Below are 18305 nucleotides of genomic sequence, written 5' to 3' on the forward strand. Positions count from 1 at the left end.
TCCAGTATTATCTTTCACCTTTTGCTCCCTTTGTCAATACAATTAAGGTGAATTAAGAATCTACAGATTGTACTTCTTAATGCACATCTAAGAAGGGCATCATCTGGTGGATGTGACGGTACATAAGCCTCAGGTTTAGCCTGTTATTTGTCGTATTCTTAATGCACATCGAAGAAGGGCCTCAGGTTTAGCCTGTTATTTGTCGTAGCTTCTTATTTAGTTCTCTCTCCTGTGTGAGGAGTCTGCAGCTGTGTTCCTTGAAGGCTTCAAAGTCCTATTAAATTAAAGAAAAAAAAACATATTGTATAAAGTATTTTCAGTCTAGACATTTTTTCCAGAACAACAGTTTTAACAAACCTTTTTAAGCCTCTCATACTTGAGGGTGGTTTCACTGAGACTACGCTGCAGGTTCTTCACTGCAACGGCTGTGTTTGAAGCTTCTGCCAACCTGACACTAGGTCACAGACAAAGATAAATGTTATTTTTTACTCAGATGTGCAGTAAAAAAAAAACAAAACCTTTCTAAACTACCTTTCATCTGCCTGAATTATGGTTTTTCTCTCCTCTTTCCATCTTTTCTTCAAATGCTGGAGTTCCTCCTGTTTCACCTGTGTTCAAACACATTTGTTTGCACATGAAGTGGACAAATTCAGGACAAAGGGCAAACATTGTATTACCTGTATCACTCGAGCTCTTTCCATGGACAGGGATAAGATTTTGCTCTTCTCTTCTGCCAGGCCTGCTATGGTTTTCCTCAGATCCATCTCCTTCAAAGCAAACTTCTCCTCAGCTCTTTCTAATTCCAACTTTAAGCCTGATGTGAAGGAAGGATTTGATTTGTTTTTCAAAAGTGAGGACTTACATTTTTGCAGGACTTTGTGTTGCGTGGTCTCCCTACCTTTACTTGTCTCCACAGCTTCATTTTGCTGTTGCTGGGCATCATGCAGCTGATGAAGGAGGGACACTTCCATGACTTGTTGCTGAGTGGTTTCATCCAGTTTTGACTGGTACTCTGCTAATTTCTCCCTAAAACATTAATGATGAATACACTGTCAGTCAAGCGATGACACGCAGTAGTAAATTCCAAGAATATTCAATCTACCCATTCAATTAAATTCACTCTTTACATAATAACCAATGACCACCAAGGATCTTGTTGTCCATCTGTTGATTAACTTACTTGAAGACTTTTTCTCTTACTGTAGAATCCTCCGTGACCAGTTTAATTTCTTGCTTCAGTTGTTGAACGACTCCTTCTTTGTCTTGCAACTTCTGAGAGAAAAGGGTGTTGTTTTCAAGCTGCAGCTGTTTATTTTCAGCCTTCAACGTGGCGTTCTCGTTTTTGTATTCATTCATGAAGGAAATAATGGACTGTGTGTTGGTCGCTAATTCTGTGAATCTCTTCTCCAACAACTTCTCTTTCCTGCTCTTGGCCTCCAGTTCCTCCTGGTAGTTTGTTATTTTCTCCTCCAGTGTCGTGTTGACATTTTCCAAAGCTTGGCACCGATGAAGCAACTCATCGGATTTCTTTTTCAGTATGGAGATGAGACTCGACTGTTCATCTATCCTGGACCGCAGTGTCTCTGACACACCCTCCCCAGAAAGGTTTAGAAGTCTTTCTGTTGACCTCTGAATGTTGTCCATTTCCTGATGGGAAAAAGGGAATTTAAGGCTACCTTGAAGTTTAGGTTATCTCTGGTAGACAGATTTTATTTTTATACTATCTTTATACTATCTACAAACTCCATACTTTTTAAAGTATTTTAAACCTGCATACCTCTTGGTTCATTGTGATGTTATCAGCCTTGTGTTAAATGATTACAAAATGTTATTTTATTTGCTTTTTTTTTACAGGAATCAACTTCCAATTCCTTCTCCAGATGCGTTAACTTGATGTATTGGTTGGCAGGTAAAACTGTACTTTAATACATCAGTGATACTTATTTAGAAACTCTACCATTGGTGAGTTTTTTTTCCTCTTGGTATTCATTTGTATTAAAAGGCACAGAGGTGAACACTGATTCTAATGAAATCCTTTCATCAGCACAGCTGGATAAAAGGCAGTGACAGTTTTTTTTTCTTCCTATTAATTTCTTGGAGAACTGTTAATAAAACTAGTGTTCATTGTTGATATTGATAAAAAATCCCACACAAACTCTGGTGGGGTTTAGTCTTGTTTGAGATTTGAAATGCTAATAAGACAACAATAGAATTACTTTGCACAAAGCCCTTGTTTCATTCTAATGTCATTTTTTTTCATTCTAATGTCATTTTTTTCACTATATATAACATATTTTAAATCATATCAATAACAGAATCTCAGAAGCAATGAATGAAGTAATAAACATGTAAATAAACACGGTGAAGTAGTTGGGAAATCTTTGTAATTGGATACATTATTAGAATACGTGCAAGTAGTTAAATGTTACGGCAAAATATAATTCATTGCAAAGATAGTACTGTGCACGAAATGATATATATTAATTTTACATGAAATGTAACAGAGATTTTACACTTAAAAGTCAGACTCACCAGCAAAAAGTGAAATGCACACACATTATGTGTTGCTGTGAAATTTCAGCATTTTTCTGTAAATCCAGAAAATAAAATTATTTTGCGGATATCCGTAATGTTCAACTGCCCCAGGGTTTAGTTGATTGGTCGCTAATGACAACAATTCAAACATTTTATGGTTCCTTTTTTGCGACAGTGCCACCTGTGACCTGTTTGCAGCTATGTGGAGTTTCCTTATTTATTTATTTTTGTAAAGAATAGATTTATTGTTTGATAATTTAAAATCTTTTAAAATTTCAAATTGTCACTCAAATAACCTTATGAATGGTAACCAAGTTTGAACTAGGAATTTAACGATAATAATAATGTAACGGACTCACGAGGGCGATGTTGAGCCGCTTTTGAGGCAGGCCGATCCCAGTCCGAGTTTGTTTTCCAGCGCGTAAAAAGAACAATTTCAGATTTAATAATTTCTTAAAACCGGTTTAGGAGTATCATTTGGTTGGTTAATTTTTTTTAGTTCTTACTCGGTCAAATATATAACATATTTTTAATAGAGAGAAAATGGTGAGATTAGAAATCCATCATTTAAGGTATTATAAGCTAGGCTATGTGCAATAATTGTTTAGCAGGGGCTATTTCTATGCTACTATATTTACATTTTATCCCATAGTTTCGACTTAATAACTCTTTGATTTTCTCTTGTTATTTTTCCACCTCAGATTTAGAACATTTTTGTTTTCAAGGTATGGCGTTTTGTCACCTATGATTTTTTTTTTAAGTTGGACTTTGAGACGTTAACTGGAGAGGTTGTTTTCGTAGCTTATGATTTCGACGTTTTCTTTTGTCATTTAACTTCAATCTCATTGTTGAATTGTAGATTCGCGGTCCTTTCTTTGCAAACTATCGACGTTTTAATTTCTGATTTTATCTCGTGATTTCGATTTGAATGTCGTAAATTCGATTTTTTTAACTTATAAAGTAATATAAACTTCTATCGTTTGAAGCTTGTAGTTGTGGCGGTTTATTAAAAATTACTTACATGACATTCTCATGTAATTCACGTGAAAGCTAACCATTTATCTTATAATCTTTACTTAATAACTTTTTTCAAGTTTCGTGTGACTGTACAGATACATACACTGACATCTTTTTTATTTATTACACTTTTAATTTGCAATTGTGATGTTTCAACCCGTATTTCTGTCAATTATTTCTTGGATTTATATTACTTTCTAATCTGGTAATTATAATTACATAATTATAACCACAGTTTTTGTTCCATAACTTTAAATGTTTTACATTTAAAACAAACAGATGTAATGTGTTTTAAGTTTTAGTGTTCCTAAATTGCTCCAAACATTTGCCCCACAGAGTAACTTTGGAGAATCAAAGCAGCCACTAGTGTGTTTGGGACTGTGGCTCTTGGTCGGCAGAAGCAGCGTGGCATTATGCAGATTCCGGGGCCAAGGAGGGATTTATTTATCCGTAGGGCCGAGACCGGATTGGGGGAGAGGTTCTCCTGGCCTTTGTCCACGCCCCTTTTCATCAACTAGCGGGTCAAGAAGGAGAGACGTAGGAGAGCAGCAGCATCTCAGGACGAGTCCTCCACAGCTCCTCCATCTGCACAGCGGAGCTGGACGGAGCAGCCAGAATGTGGAGAGCATCGCTTCTCGAACTTCTCCTCATCTTCTTATGCGGTGTGAGGTGGTGCCACTCTGAGGGTAAGTGCTGTGATTTATTTATTCAATTTACTTCATTTTCTATCCTCACTCGGGTTGTCAGAGGCTCCACTCCTCCACTCACTGCACTTGTTGCTGCATCCGAACCAACCACTTCAGATAAACAAAGACAGTAATAAATAATTCCTATTTCTTGAATTTAATTATCTATTAAAAAACAACAACAACACACACACAGCCAATTGAATCTATAAAAAAACAACAACAACACACACACAGCCTTGTTGTGGATCCAGAGAGTCTTTGTTTTATTGGAGCTACACAATATCCTCCACCCATTAAGTCCTGGCCACAAAGTGAGGCAGTTTTGGCTGTAAAGCCTAAAACGTTTTACCACATAGGGTTACTCTAAAGGTTAGGCACAAAGCCCTCCTCAGACAGATTGGAAGTTCTCCTGAGGAACTTTTGCCTGAGCTTTACTGTTGCTAGGTAACCGTAAAGAGCATGTGACTTACAGACAATCTGTGAGGACTGAGAGCTACTGGTACAAACCCCGCTCACTGGAGCCGGTTTCGTAGAAATAGTACTGATTTAAACCAAAATATAAACGAAGATGAGTTAAATTCACACATACAATCAGATGGATGTTGAAAATACTCTGATGCTGCTCTTTATTACTGGACATCTTTGGCTACACTGTTTGTTTGTGTCCCAGCTGGATCCTGCTTCTCACATTGTAATCTGCTTTCTTTTTGCTCAACCCTTAGATTGTAAGCTCCTTAGTGTGAATCAAGTTACTAATTACACCGCAGGTTCTGCAGAATGGAATCATTTCTGAGGAGGTGTTAGAGGAAAAAAACTTTTACCAGGAACTATAAAAATGTTGCGGTTATTTACCCTATTTAAAAATAAACATAAACCTTTGTTGGTATTGTTATTGTGTCAGACAGTTCCCAGAAAGGAGCATTTTACTTGCCAAACATAGAATAAACAATATGACTCTGGCATTTACTATTAATTGCCTCAATTGCCTGCACATTGCCTCAATGCTGGCCAAGGTTAAGTGCCAACTAGATGTAGAACTCACCATTTGGTAAATACAAACATGCTGCCCGGGTAATTGTGTCATGTAAATATAGTTGGAATATTCTGGTAAGATTACAAATCGTTTAAATCTCTAGTTTCCCTTTGAGTAGCGCAGACACTTAATCTCTAACCAAAATAACAAAACTTAATAATTGTTTCTTCCACAAGTTTCCTGTAACAAATTATCCAGGACTTGGCCTTGAAACTGCTTCAAATTGCTGACCCTGGCATTAATAGCTGATTTGTTAAGTGTCATATGCCATAAATGCTGATCCTGACATGTTTTGTCAGTGGTTTAAGTTGTCCTTAAACCAAATCTTTGGCCCTTGAACTCTTGTTATGTTCACAAAAATTAATTATTACCTTTATATAAAAAAGGATGATGAATACAGAATAAATATGGATTAACATTTCATATTCATTATTGTTGAATATATATATATACAAATATAGTTGTTAGTTTTGTGTTTTCCAAAAAAAATCACATCTTTTTGTCCAAAAAAATTTAAATACTGAAAGAGATTTTTCCAGTATTATAAAAAAGTTTGACATAAATGTATAATTCTAAAACAAAAACATATTAAATTTCAGCGGGCCTAAACTGTAATGTACTTTTTTGTGTACTTGTAAATTATTTTTTTATATGTTTGATCAGGTATGTTGCCCCGATTGAATGTTTGAATCTAAAAAATGTGTATTAGCATGTGCACAGTAAAACTCACGCCTCTTTCCAGTATAAGAGCCTAAATCCTTGTGCAACAGTAACAGCAAAGCCTCAGAAAAAAAAGAATGCATTTGGCACAAATCTGTTCTTTTCCTTTAGTTACCTTGGCCTAAGTTACAGAGATTCAAGGTTACAGACGTGGAGTACGTAGTCTAGAAAGAGTTAGAAGCTTCAAGAAAAAACCCAATGATGTTTCACTTAAGGGCTTAATTCATTCAAAAATTACTTCTCACATTGACTTGGTAAATTTGGTAAATATTCTTCAGTTTGTTCCACACCTAAACTTTATTCCTTGCCTTGTGTCCTTGTTGTTTTTAGCCCCAACCTCTGCCAAGGCCCCTCAGGTTTTCACTGTTTTGTTTGTAGCACTAAGAGCCAAAGTCACTTGTTTGCCAATGGCCTGCATACTGCTGCATTGATTTCCATATGAAATGGGCAGCATCACTGCGCTTTGACAGCACAGACGTTTGGCTGGGCACTGCCAGGGGTCGTTCATCTAACCACTTTTCACCACAGCCGTTTATTTGCTGCACCAAAACAAGACAGCGCTGATGAAAGCTCGATGACATCATCAGGCCCCCCGTGCCTGACAAGAAAGAGCGTGTCAGAAGTAGAGCCCAGGTTTCCTTAATGGGTGGCCACGAGAAGGGGTGGGGGGCTTATGTTTCACTTCCTTTTTACCTTATCACAGGAAGTGAACCCTCCTGCACCCATGTTCCTCCATGTACATCTCCAAAGTGGTACTTTTGTGGTGACAACTTCAGTTATGAGTTCACAGCACCGCTGGCACCTCTTTTGTGCCATTGTAATTTCACAGTGGGGTCTAGGGCATTTGGGTGGGTGGGAGGGGGTTCTTTCTAATGAAAATTCCTCTACTGCTCCTCTTTGTTGAGCCATAGTAGGGCGTCTATCATGGATAGTGCGCTGCCCTCTCCTGCTGTGGGTTTAAGTTGCTAATTAGGAAAGTTGTAAAGGAAGAATAACACTATGTAAAAAAAAAAAACAACACAAAACGCTGAACTCAAACGCAATTAGAAAAAAAACCTGTCATCAGACCTGGACAAGACACTCATTAGTGCATTTGCCCTTCTGACAAAATTAACAAAGAAATTTGAGGATTACAGCAGAGTTACAGAGGCCATGCTGTCAGAGTGTAAGGAGAACTCACACAGGAGGTGGAGTACGGTCCAGCTACAGTGTCTCTGTCACCTTTCCCAGAAGCTACACTGACAGGAAATACTGGCTGTATGTGAACCCCTCCTGCAGCCTGGGTTCTACACAATAAAGTTCATCATATATATATGTATATGTATATATATACTATTATCATTCACAACAATATAACTGATGTAATATATTTTGAAAGAATGATAATATGATGAAGACCTATGATGTAAGCAGTGCTCTTGGTGTTTTCTTTTTTATGGCAGTTTTGGAGACTTCTACTGTCTCATCATTAGCTTTCTCTAGTTTTTAAACAAGTGCCGTGTGTTTTTTACTAAGGTTTAGTAATGTTAGTTTAAAAACTTACTGGTGCACGAAAAAACTGCTACTGATTTAGGCGCTGTAAAGAATCTGTGACCTGGTACTGTACCTCGGCACGGTGGTTGGTGACCTGTGTCTCAGAGTTCATGGTTTGAAACTGTGAAAAAAGCAGTAACTAAATTAATATTCATCTTTCAGAGTCTTTTAGCGGTTGCTACATTTCATTAGAAAAACAGAATGACTTAAACAAGACAAAGTTGTGACCTCTTCTCCTTTTGACTGTTTGTTAATTTTAGTTTTACGCAAGCCACCCACGAACGAACATTTTCATTCATTTCGTTCTACTTCTGCTGTAGCATATGCAGCATTTATCTGTTGCCAGGCTATAGATGATGCTGAAACCTCTGGGATCACTGCTTTGCAACAAAGACTTCCTTTGAGCTGATTGTGGGCAATTTTATCATTAGTAAACTGAGTAGGAAAAACGGTTTGCTTCTTGGATTGCTGCTGCAGGAGTTAAGTATACAACCTGTTGTACTGGGTGATAAATGCAGGATTTTTATAAACTCTGGTTTGGTCAAAAATTGTTCTTTTCCTTAGCACTTTTTTATGCCAGGATAAAGAAAGTTTAGATGAAAAAGCTTATTTTAAAATGTTTTCTTTTATAATTATGAAGTCATTCACATTTTGCATAAATATTTGTCATTCATTTATTTTTGACATCAAATGGAAGAAAGAAAGAACGAAAGGGAAAAATATACAGGTTGCCCCTGTGTTTATTTAAATAGATCTAGAACTCTGATGTCAGACTCAGATCATTTCATCATTTTAATGGGCAGTTGGTTGTGCCTGTTTGATATAATGGAATAGACAGATCAACCCCCCCACCACGCTCTACTCCACCCTTCACCACCCCAGGCGTGCACCACCAATCACCACCTAACATCTTGTCTGATGAAGAATTTGGATTGCAGTGGTAGTGGTACCACTCAGTACCACTATTTATTTCAATTATGTTTCAGGCTGGACAGGACCAGCCACTAAACTATGCTGCCTGAATCAATCTCCCCTGGAGAACGTCAGGGAAGGTAGAGTGGTAGCACCTTATCTCTACAGATGCCACTCAATGAGAACATCAAAAGGAGGCTGGGGATGAGAGCAGAGAAGGTTGTGTAACTGTCGGGAGGATGGCTGGCACGCATGTCTCCAATGATACCGTCTTAGCTGTGGGCTTCATCAGGGGAAGTCATCCCTATAGGGTGTTTAAGTAACCTCTCTCCTCAGACAGAGCTAATGAAAAGACCAGGTGGAAATAAAATAAAAAAAAATAGACATATATATTTATATATATATATATATAGACATCTATATTCACACAAGGTTTTGGAGCCTATTTGAAGGTGGCATCAAGTTCAAAGTTTTAACATGTTTTTGTAACTATTTTTTACACTGTGTGCAGGATGTGACTCCGGTGGTGGCATCAAGTTCATAGTTTTAACATGTTTTTGTAACTATCTTTTACACTGTGTGCAGGATGTGACTCCGGGCAGTTCCGCTGTGGAACGGGCAGATGTATCCCTGGAAGCTGGCACTGTGATGGAACATCAGACTGTGTGGATGACTCTGATGAACATGACTGCCGTGAGTTTACAACCAGAAGTTCAATCAACCAAAATTAAAGATAAAGCAAAATAAGATTTAAATATTTCTGTCATAATAATACACACATGTTTATACTTTTGAGAAGATACAGAGATTTACATTAATTATTTCCTTGTTCTTTCCCACAGCTCAGCTGACATGTGATTCCAGTCATTTCCAGTGTTTAAGTGACGGCGAGTGTATCCCAAATGTGTGGGTGTGTGATGATGAGGAAGACTGTGAGGACGGATCAGATGAGAGACACCACTGTCGTGAGTGTGTTTCACAGTATCAGTAATGATAAGTTAATACCCTTTGTTTAGTTACATAGTCTTTTTTAAGTCTGATGTAGCCTGCAGTGTTTTACACAGTAAAACAATGTAAAATACCAACGTCTTCTATCAGTCACTATCACCCTAAAGGACATGGTCCATTAAATTTGTTTTTAGGAATGTGAACCAGTAAAGGTATCAAACAAAAACAATTTGACCTGAGCTGTTCTTACTTGTCTTACCTACATATTGCCACGGGCAGCTGGACGGACGTGTGCCAGTGGCCAGTTCAGCTGCAGTAACGGGGCGTGCGTCCCAGAGGAATACCGGTGTGACCACACAGTGGACTGCTCAGACGGGTCTGATGAGAGAAACTGCCGTAAGTTTTCTTCAGGGCTTATTTTTTTTTCTTCTTTCCCTTCACTGTGAGTCTCATGTGGCTTTTTAATCAATTAGTTCAGATTAAGACGTTCGCTGACTGACAGAATGGGCTACAATATGCGTCTTGTTGTCAAAGGTTGATTGCAGATTCCTTGGTGGATTAGTCAAGCTGAAGTTCAGCTGCTATGCCATTATTGTCCCGACATGGTAGACTCACTGCACTGCACACTGTGGTAATCTCACAATTGCATAAGGCATGCCCCAGTAACTGCCCATTTGTGAAGAGGTGGCTGTAAAAGTTTCCTCCTTAATTCTTTCCACTTCCCTCAGCTCTACACACCAAAATACAGAAAAGAACACTGTGGTCCGGCAGATTTGGTGGCATATCGTACAGTCTCCCCATTGATGATTCAATCTTTCAGATTACCCCGAGTGTGCACAGCTGAAGTGTGCTGATGGATCCTGCTACAACCACACTCAGCGATGTGACCAGATAATGGACTGTCGCGACGGCTCTGATGAGGCAAACTGCAGTAAGAAATCAGTCACCTTTAAAAAAAAAAACTTTTTTTTTCATGATCATTACCAATTTTTTTTCTGCTCTGTTCTCTGTAGCACAGCAATGCGACCCAGGTCGCTTCCAATGTCATAACGGAGTGTGTGTTCCTCTACGCTACGTCTGTGACCATGACGACGACTGCGGGGACAGAAGTGATGAGCTGAACTGCAGTATGTAGACCAGTGTTTTTCAACCTTTGGGGCCCAGAAATTTGTGATGTAAAAATGGGGTCACACCCAAAAAAAGCTTGGGAACCACCGACGTAGACTCTGGTCCACGTGTGTCATCCTTTTCTGTAGTAAAACCAAACATACTCTTAAACCTGATGAATGACAAATACAATGCTTCATCTTTTTATTTGGATGTACAAGTTCTCTCTGTTTCACTTTCAGCATACCCTACATGCAGAGGAAACTACTTCACCTGCCCCAGTGGACGCTGCATCCATCAAGTGTGGCTTTGTGATGGAGAGGACGATTGTGAAGACAATGCTGATGAAAAAGGCTGTGGTATGGATACATGGAAATCAAAATATCTCTCTCTCTCTCTCTCTCTCTGTCTCTCTCTCTCTCACTCACCCTAAAGACCAGATTTACCTCTAGTCTCTGCAGTCGTATCAGGCCAGAAAGACACGGTGCCTGTGCTTCTTTAAGTGTGCTATTCAAATGCTTCTTTGTGGCACACAGCCCCCCCCCCAAAGTGCTTTAGAATTCCTTTACATGGCTGTGAAGTGTGTTTTTTTTAGAGGATGGGCTGCAGCAGCACCCACATAACCCCTTCAAACCCCCCCCACTCCCTCTCACTCAATGACTGTCCCAACTTCCCAGTGTGTTGTGATTTATATATGAGGAGGGGTCTAAAGATGCACAGGTAATAACAAGTTGGTTTAATGTACAGATAATGTGGTGAGAGAGTGTTACCCAGGAGAGTGGCCCTGTCCGTCCTCTGGCTTGTGCATCCCATTGGATCAGCTGTGTGATGGGACAGCACACTGTCCTGATGGAGAGGACGAAAGCAACACCACTGCAGGACGCAACTGCAGTAAGATTTAGATAAATGTATCCCAAATATCTGGTGTTGCAGCACGTCAGACCCCCAGGTGTTGTATTGACCTTCCATGTTTTCTTTTTCCAGGCTTCTGGGGATGTTCTTCTTTGAGCTGTGAGCACCACTGCCATGCTTCCCCTGATGGTGGAATTTGTTCGTGTCCCTCTGGATACATTGTCAGGAATGACAGTCGCTCCTGCATAGGTACTGTTGGATTCTGCTCATTCTACTGAAATTTCTCTATGTGTGAGTCAGATCCCTTGTGTTCTTCTAGGCAATAGGAGAAGAGTTTTAGGCTTAACTCGTGTTTATTAAAGATTCAGCAAAATAGGCAGTTACAGAGCTCTGAGTCAGATCTACGTACCCCTGATAAACAACATAAGATGTCAGTTCACAAAATCTGACCAACTATCTTTCCCTGAGCGTAACAGAGTTGTGCACGCAAACGTTGTCCTCTTCTGATTGGATGGCCTTGTTCTTCTTCTTGGAATTATCCTTTTCTGATTGGATGGCCTTGTCCTTCTTCTTGGAATTATCCTTTTCTGATTGGATGGCCTTGTCTTTGTACAGAAGTCCCGAATAAACTTCAGTGTACTGCAAAAACAGGGATTTGTTTAGATCACAATTGAGTTTTCTTATGTAACTGACATTCTGACAGTCTGCTCTCACTCATCTTCTGCTTTATCTGTGATTACACCGAAGATTTCGACGACTGTACAATGTGGGGTGTGTGTGACCAGCTGTGTGAAGACCGCATTGGCTCCCATCGCTGTAGCTGCCGAGAGGGCTACACACTGGAGCAGCACAGATACTGTCGAGCCGACGTCTCCAGTAGGTGTCATTTCACATGTTGGAACATCTTTTGTTTGACATGTTTGTCTAGAATTAAAATGACATAATTGTTTATTTGTTTATTCTTGTTGTACTTTTTCCGTTAGAGGCTTTAGCCTATTTAGTTCGTTCATTACTGTTTGTAACATTCAGTTATTATTCCAATCAGAATCCCCTGTAAAAAACAGATTTTTTTGGTATTATCCTGAAGACTCTAACAACCTTATGCATTGTGTTGTTCTCTTTTCAGCTGGAATTCCAACAACCGTGTGTTGTTCTCTTTTCAGCTGGAATTCCCTCCTTGATATTTTCTAATGGCAGAGACCTGTTAATTGGAGACATTCATGGCAACAGTCTACGAACTCTGGTTCACTCTCAGAACAGAGGGGTTGCAGTTGGAGTGGACTTCCACTACAATCTGCACAGGATCTTTTGGACTGATACCATTCAGAATAAGGTATTTTTTAACCAATTATATCTGTTACTGTTACCGCACTGAAGTTGGACTAAACTTAATTGTTGTGATTATCCTAAGAAATATCTGTAACCCTAATACCATAATAATGAGATGGCTGCTGGCTCCAGCATGGCTGAGCCATAATGAAGGTAGAGGTAGATGAGGAATGGAATTCAAATGGCCTAATCTTGAAACCTGTCTGATATACTGATATGATGTTCACATACCAGTGAGTAATTTTTGTAACTTGATCGTGTCTGAAGTAATCAGGCTGTATTTGTTTTCAGCAGCTCTGTACTGTATATCTACTGGCATCCTTTGAAAACCTCTTTGTTCAGCTCACGTTTGTCTGCTCTGTGGTTAAACTACTGCAACCACTGCTTCTGCTTTGGTTGCAGGTCTCTGACTCTGGTGTTTATTAGCCACTGTTGCCGCAGTATTTTGGATTAAAAGTATGGGGAGCACTGGCAGGGCATGTGAATGCACCTGAGAGGTCACACTATTAGGCCGCGTCCACATCTTCAGTTTCTCCTGAAACAGCTGAAAATGCTCCTCTTTAGACACCTGGGTTGTATTTCAAAGGCAGCTCAGCTACTTAGAGCAGAGTCCCTCTAGCCAGCTGTTTGGTGCCAAGGTTTCAGTTGAGCAGCCTTAGTGCTACCACAATCCCCTTTTTCACTGCAACTATATTTAACGTCATGTAAAAACGTTATACATGTAGAAGAGAAAATAAATAGATATTGTGTTGGTGCTGGCGAACTGATCAGGTGATGTTTTACAAGGACACTCGAACTGAATGTCGGCCTCCTTAGTGCTGTCAGTAACACCTGTGCTGCTCCGAGTGTATTATGTGAAAATGTCTGCTGTAGAAAAGGAGTGTCAGACTGAAGTTTTTTAATGAAAAGACACAACATTTATTACCTTACGATCCATGTGTTATTTTCATCTTCAGGTGTTTTCTGTCGATATGGACGGCTCCAACCTGCAAGTGGTTTTAAATGTATCAGTCGACTATCCTGAGAACCTGGCCGTGGATTGGATTAACAATAAACTGTATGTGGTGGAGTCCAGTGTCAACAGGATTGACATGGTGGACTTTGATGGAGGGAACAGGGTCACACTCATCACTCAGAACCTCGGTAACCCAAGAGGACTGGCCGTGGACCCCACTGTTGGGTAAGCACATCTCCTGGTGTCCATCCAACCCAGAACCCCATGTACTGTATCTGACATGCTCCACTGGCATGGAACAAGGGTGTGTGTGTATGTGCGTGTGTGTGTTATAGATGAAGAGAGAGAGAGAGAAAGATAGAGGGGGAGAGACAGAGAGAGAGAGACTTTCGGGTAGAATAATTAGAATGTGGGAGACGATGGTAGTTAATAATAAATTGCCCATAGGGAAATAATAATGTATTTTATTTTTCTGACTTCATTGGTTTTTCTGTTTTACTGTTGCATAATAACAGTAGTCTGTATAGTCTGCACTAATATTATTAAAATATTATTTGTTGCATAAATATGAACGTTTGCTGAAAAACCGTTGGTCAAAGATCAGTGTAGAACTGATTAAAATTGACACAAATAAGATGTAAAATCGCATTGAGAATATGTTTAAACAAAATATATATTTCCTCTCTTTTCACAGGTATATGTTCTTCTCAGACTGGGAGGCTCTAAATGGTCAGCCAGGCCTGGAGCGAGCGTTCATGGACGGTACCAACAGATATGGTATTGTCAGAACTAAACTGGGTTGGCCTGCTGGGGTCACACTGGACATCGAGGCCAAGCGCATCTACTGGGTTGACAGTCGCTATGACTACATTGAAACTGCCACATATGATGGTCTTCACAGGTAAATATTTCTTTCACAAAAACATTTTAATTCCTTATCCACCGACGTGGTGAGTTTCATACAGTGTCTTCTCTTTGTCCTCACAACAGGAAAACAGTCGTCCATGGAGGGGCTGCGGTCCCACACCCTTTCAGCATCAGTTTGTTTGAGCATAGTGTCTACTTCACTGACTGGACCAGGATGGCTGTGATGAAAGCCAACAAGTTCACTGACCGCAGTCCTAGGGTTGTTTACAGTTCAGCTCAGACTCCACACGGAGTTGCAGTAATACATCAGTTAAAACAGCCGCACGGTGAGTAAGCTGTGGAGTGGCCGAGACACAGCTCACCAATCTCATACTTCTTACACTTCATGCTGCAGTGGCCACATGTAACTTTACCCAGATGCTCATTTTATAAACTCCCGCTTCTTTTTTTCCTCCAGTACCAAACCCTTGCATGGTAGACAGAGGTGGGTGTGAGCAGATCTGTGTTCTCAGTCACAGAAGTGACAACGGTGGACTTGGCTATCGCTGCAAATGTCGCATGGGATATGACCTGCACGCTGATGGAAAGCGATGCCTGGGTAATTTGTAAAATGTTTCTTGATGAGTCATAATCTTTCATGTGTGGTTGATTCATTTATGGGGTGGCAGAGGAAGCTGTAGCCAATGACAGCAGTCATGCAGGCCAGATACAGACACAAAGAAACCTTTATTTAAACCTTTATTATACCTGGTAACTTGTATTGTAGGGGGCAGTGGTAGGACAAAGAAACCTTTATTATACCTATAACTTGTATTGTAGGGGGCAGTGGTAGCTTGGTGGTTAAGAAAGCAGAAGCTGAATATATATCACAACTTTTTTCTTTGTCTGTGTTCTATTTGCAGCTGTCCGCCAGTTTCTGCTGTTCTCTTACAGCTGTCCGCCAGTTTCTGCTGTTCTCCAGTCAGCTGGCTGTGAGAGGAATCCCCTTCAACCTCTCCACACAGGAAGACATCATCCTGCCCATCACTGGAGCCCCTTCCTACTTTGTTGGGGTGGATTTTAGTGCCGAGGACGATTCCATCTTCTTCTCGGACACATCTAAAGACATTATCTACAAACAGAAAGTAGACGGGACAGGTGAGCTCCGTGTCTCTTGTTGAAGCAAAACGCAGTTGAGGAATTAGAAAACGACAGGCTGTCGGGTGGTTGAAGTATTTCAAGCAGCTAAGATATTTTACAGCATTTCCACTCTGCTTACATCCCTGTATAGTTTCTTTCTTACCACAGAGCTCAACCATGTGATTCAGTCTGGCTTATACAGGGAGTTAAGGGAGGACCTGATGGGGCCGGCTGGTACAATGGGGAGTGAAGGGACATGAATGTGGACAGTGAAAAATTAACTTGCTTTTCAATACTATCACAAAATAGTGAAAATAGTGGGTTCATCAAAGGCTGTTATGTCAGTCAGTTTTGATAGTAGAAAAAAATGTAACATTAACTGTGAGTAGTCACTAATATGATAATCCAGGAGCTGCTGCCGACCACTGATGCAGTTTTACAGCTGCTCTAGTTATTTCTGTCGGCTCCACAGGGAGGAAATGCAAGCTTACAGCCTACTTATTTAAACAGGTCTTTCTTTCATCTCAGTGGTAAACCCTGGTGTGACTCCTTTCTTCCGACAGGCAGGGAGGTATTGGCAGCCAATAGGGTGGAAGGAGTGGAGGCCCTGGCTTATGACTGGATCTCAAAAAACCTCTACTGGACTGACCCTCGATACAGAAGTATATCTGTCATGAAGGTTGCAGATAAATCCAGGAGAACCATCATACAGAACCTGAACAACCCCAGGGCCATTGTGGTGCATCCTCTGATTGGGTAATTTACTTTAGGATAAAAAGTTTCTGTTTAAACAGAAAATAGAAATTTTGTTAACTTCAAACACAAACAATCCAGCCTTTTTTACATTAAAACATTAACTTAAAACACATTCAGTAGTAATTATTCTTACTTAACACACCACATTCCTTAACCTTTTGCCTATTTGCCCTCAAAAATATTTTTAAATATGAACTATATCATATGTACTACAGTCTTTAAAGTAATATCAGATTATTCTGCAAAATTAAATTTCTGTCAAATAATTCTCATGCATTCTGTTACAACAGCTATATCTTTTGGACTGATTGGTATCGTCCAGCAAAAATAATGAGGGCATGGGGCGACGGTTCTCATGCCCAGCCTATTGTGAACACTACTCTTGGCTGGCCAAATGGCCTAGCAATTGACTGGAGGTGAGTCAAAGGAGCTGCAGCCCCACAATGCTGGACTACATCTTCCTGACCACACACTTAAGCTTTTTCCACATACGATTTGTGACTGTTTTGACTGATCTCTTTTTTTTAAATCTCTCTTTTGCAATTATTTCACTACTTTTATCTCCACACAGTGCAATGCGTCTGTATTGGGTGGACGCCTTCTTTGACAAAATTGAGCACAGCAATTTCGATGGTACAAACAGACTATCTCTGGACCGCATATCCCAGATTTCCCATCCATTTGGCCTGACCATTTTTGAAGGTAGTAAGACATTAAATATTTCCACAAATCCTTTGCTCACTCCACAACATGAGGTAAGGCGGTGGATAGGTGGAGATTGATTGAGATTGTGCTGTGCTGCTTCTTCAGGTTATGCATATTTCACGGACTGGCGTCTGGGTGGCATAATCCGTGTACGTAAGACTGACGGTGGAGAGATGGTGATCATCAGAAGAGGCATCAGCCACATTATGCATGTCAAGTCTTTCAGCTCCAGCACTCAGATTGGTTAGTTTGCCCCATAGACTTCACAGAGCACGTGTAGCACTTTTGCCTCTTGTTGCTGACAACTCATTTCTTTTCACTGCCTCAGGGTCCAATCTGTGCAACAGACAGACCAATCCTAATGGAGACTGCAGCCACTTTTGCTTTCCAGCCCCAGACTCCCTGAGAGTGTGTGGCTGCCCGTATGGAATGAAGTTGTCACCAAACCAACAGACTTGTGTGGAGGACCCGTCCAGTGAGCCCCCGACTTTGCAGTGTGGAGCCAACTCTTTCTCCTGTGGCAACGGCAAATGTGTACCAAACAGCTACAGATGCGATGGTGTTGACGACTGCCATGACAACAGTGACGAAGTCCACTGTGGAATTAACAGTAAAGCCTTTTTAGTAAATCCTGTTTATTTTTGCTGGTTCAACTGAAAAACCCTTTATTAATTGTTAACTAGATGTGTCTTTTCTTCAGACAACACTTGCTCTCCATCTGCTTTCACCTGTGCCAACCAGCGATGCATACCTACTAGGTGGCGCTGTGATGGGCACAATGACTGTTTTGATAACAGTGATGAGAGAAACTGCCCCACGCAAGTACCTGGAACATGTGGTGCCAATTTGTTTGCCTGCGCCAACCATCGTTGCATTCCTCACACTTGGCGCTGTGACACTGATAATGATTGTGGGGATGGCTCCGATGAAGTAGACTGTCGTGAGTATCTCACACTAAGTCTTAGGGTTAGGCAATAGGCAGATCATAAAAGGATGGTGTCTTTTTTACCTCTAAATGATCTGGAATATTCTGTAGAATACATAGATAATGGATGAGTAGAAATTGAGGGTCAAAGTCAAAGTTGCCAAAGTTTTTATTGTCTGAAATTTGGTGTTTTACAGATCTGAGTAGCACATGTCATCCAGGACAGTTCCAGTGTCCAGACCACCGCTGCATTGACCCTAGCTACGTCTGTGATGGGGACAGGGACTGTGTGGATGGTGCAGA

General features: G+C 40.4%; 2 protein-coding genes across 3 annotated transcripts in view; one reads left to right on the top strand and one right to left on the bottom strand.

The window, feature by feature from the left end:
• Positions 1–186: 186 nt before the first annotated feature.
• zgc:172182 (coiled-coil domain-containing protein 89) lies at positions 187–2667 on the bottom strand. 2 transcript variants are annotated; one of them, XM_025063758.1, is made up of 7 exons: positions 2533–2667; positions 1181–1647; positions 899–1026; positions 678–814; positions 532–608; positions 358–454; positions 187–274 (listed from the first exon to the last, which is right to left on the bottom strand). In XM_025063758.1, the coding sequence occupies exons 2-7, from the start codon at positions 1642–1644 to the stop codon at positions 188–190; spliced, it is 990 nt and encodes a 329-aa protein (XP_024919526.1). In that variant the 5' UTR covers positions 1645–1647; positions 2533–2667; the 3' UTR covers position 187. The 2 variants fall into 2 exon arrangements, with proteins under 2 accessions (XP_024919526.1, XP_008327018.1); XM_008328796.2 differs by lacking the exon at positions 2533–2667 and adding an exon at positions 1778–1992.
• Positions 2668–3623: 956 nt separating this feature from the next.
• The window catches only part of lrp2a (low density lipoprotein receptor-related protein 2a), a 38090-nt gene continuing 23408 nt past the window's right edge, over positions 3624–18305 (top strand). The window contains 23 exon segments of the mRNA XM_025063721.1: positions 3624–4238; positions 9025–9132; positions 9282–9404; positions 9667–9783; positions 10208–10318; positions 10401–10514; positions 10737–10853; positions 11242–11385; positions 11479–11595; positions 12094–12222; positions 12510–12679; positions 13632–13855; positions 14325–14531; positions 14621–14823; positions 14955–15095; positions 15431–15634; positions 16180–16372; positions 16663–16788; positions 16944–17074; positions 17183–17320; positions 17406–17687; positions 17778–18017; positions 18200–18298. Coding sequence (XP_024919489.1) covers positions 4169–4238; positions 9025–9132; positions 9282–9404; positions 9667–9783; positions 10208–10318; positions 10401–10514; positions 10737–10853; positions 11242–11385; positions 11479–11595; positions 12094–12222; positions 12510–12679; positions 13632–13855; positions 14325–14531; positions 14621–14823; positions 14955–15095; positions 15431–15634; positions 16180–16372; positions 16663–16788; positions 16944–17074; positions 17183–17320; positions 17406–17687; positions 17778–18017; positions 18200–18298 — 3508 coding nt within the window. The 5' untranslated portion in view covers positions 3624–4168.

This window comes from Cynoglossus semilaevis, chromosome 16 (genome assembly GCF_000523025.1).
Source record: "Cynoglossus semilaevis isolate Cse_v1.0 chromosome 16, Cse_v1.0, whole genome shotgun sequence".
Lineage (NCBI taxonomy): Eukaryota > Metazoa > Chordata > Actinopteri > Pleuronectiformes > Cynoglossidae > Cynoglossus > Cynoglossus semilaevis.

Coding starts and splice junctions, on each gene's coding strand:
- zgc:172182 (XM_008328796.2), bottom strand. Junction 609..677: donor AAAGAGCTCGAGTGATACAG/GTAATACAATGT, acceptor GTTTGAACACAG/GTGAAACAGGAGGAACTCCA. Junction 455..531: donor ATAATTCAGGCAGATGAAAG/GTAGTTTAGAAA, acceptor TCTGTGACCTAG/TGTCAGGTTGGCAGAAGCTT.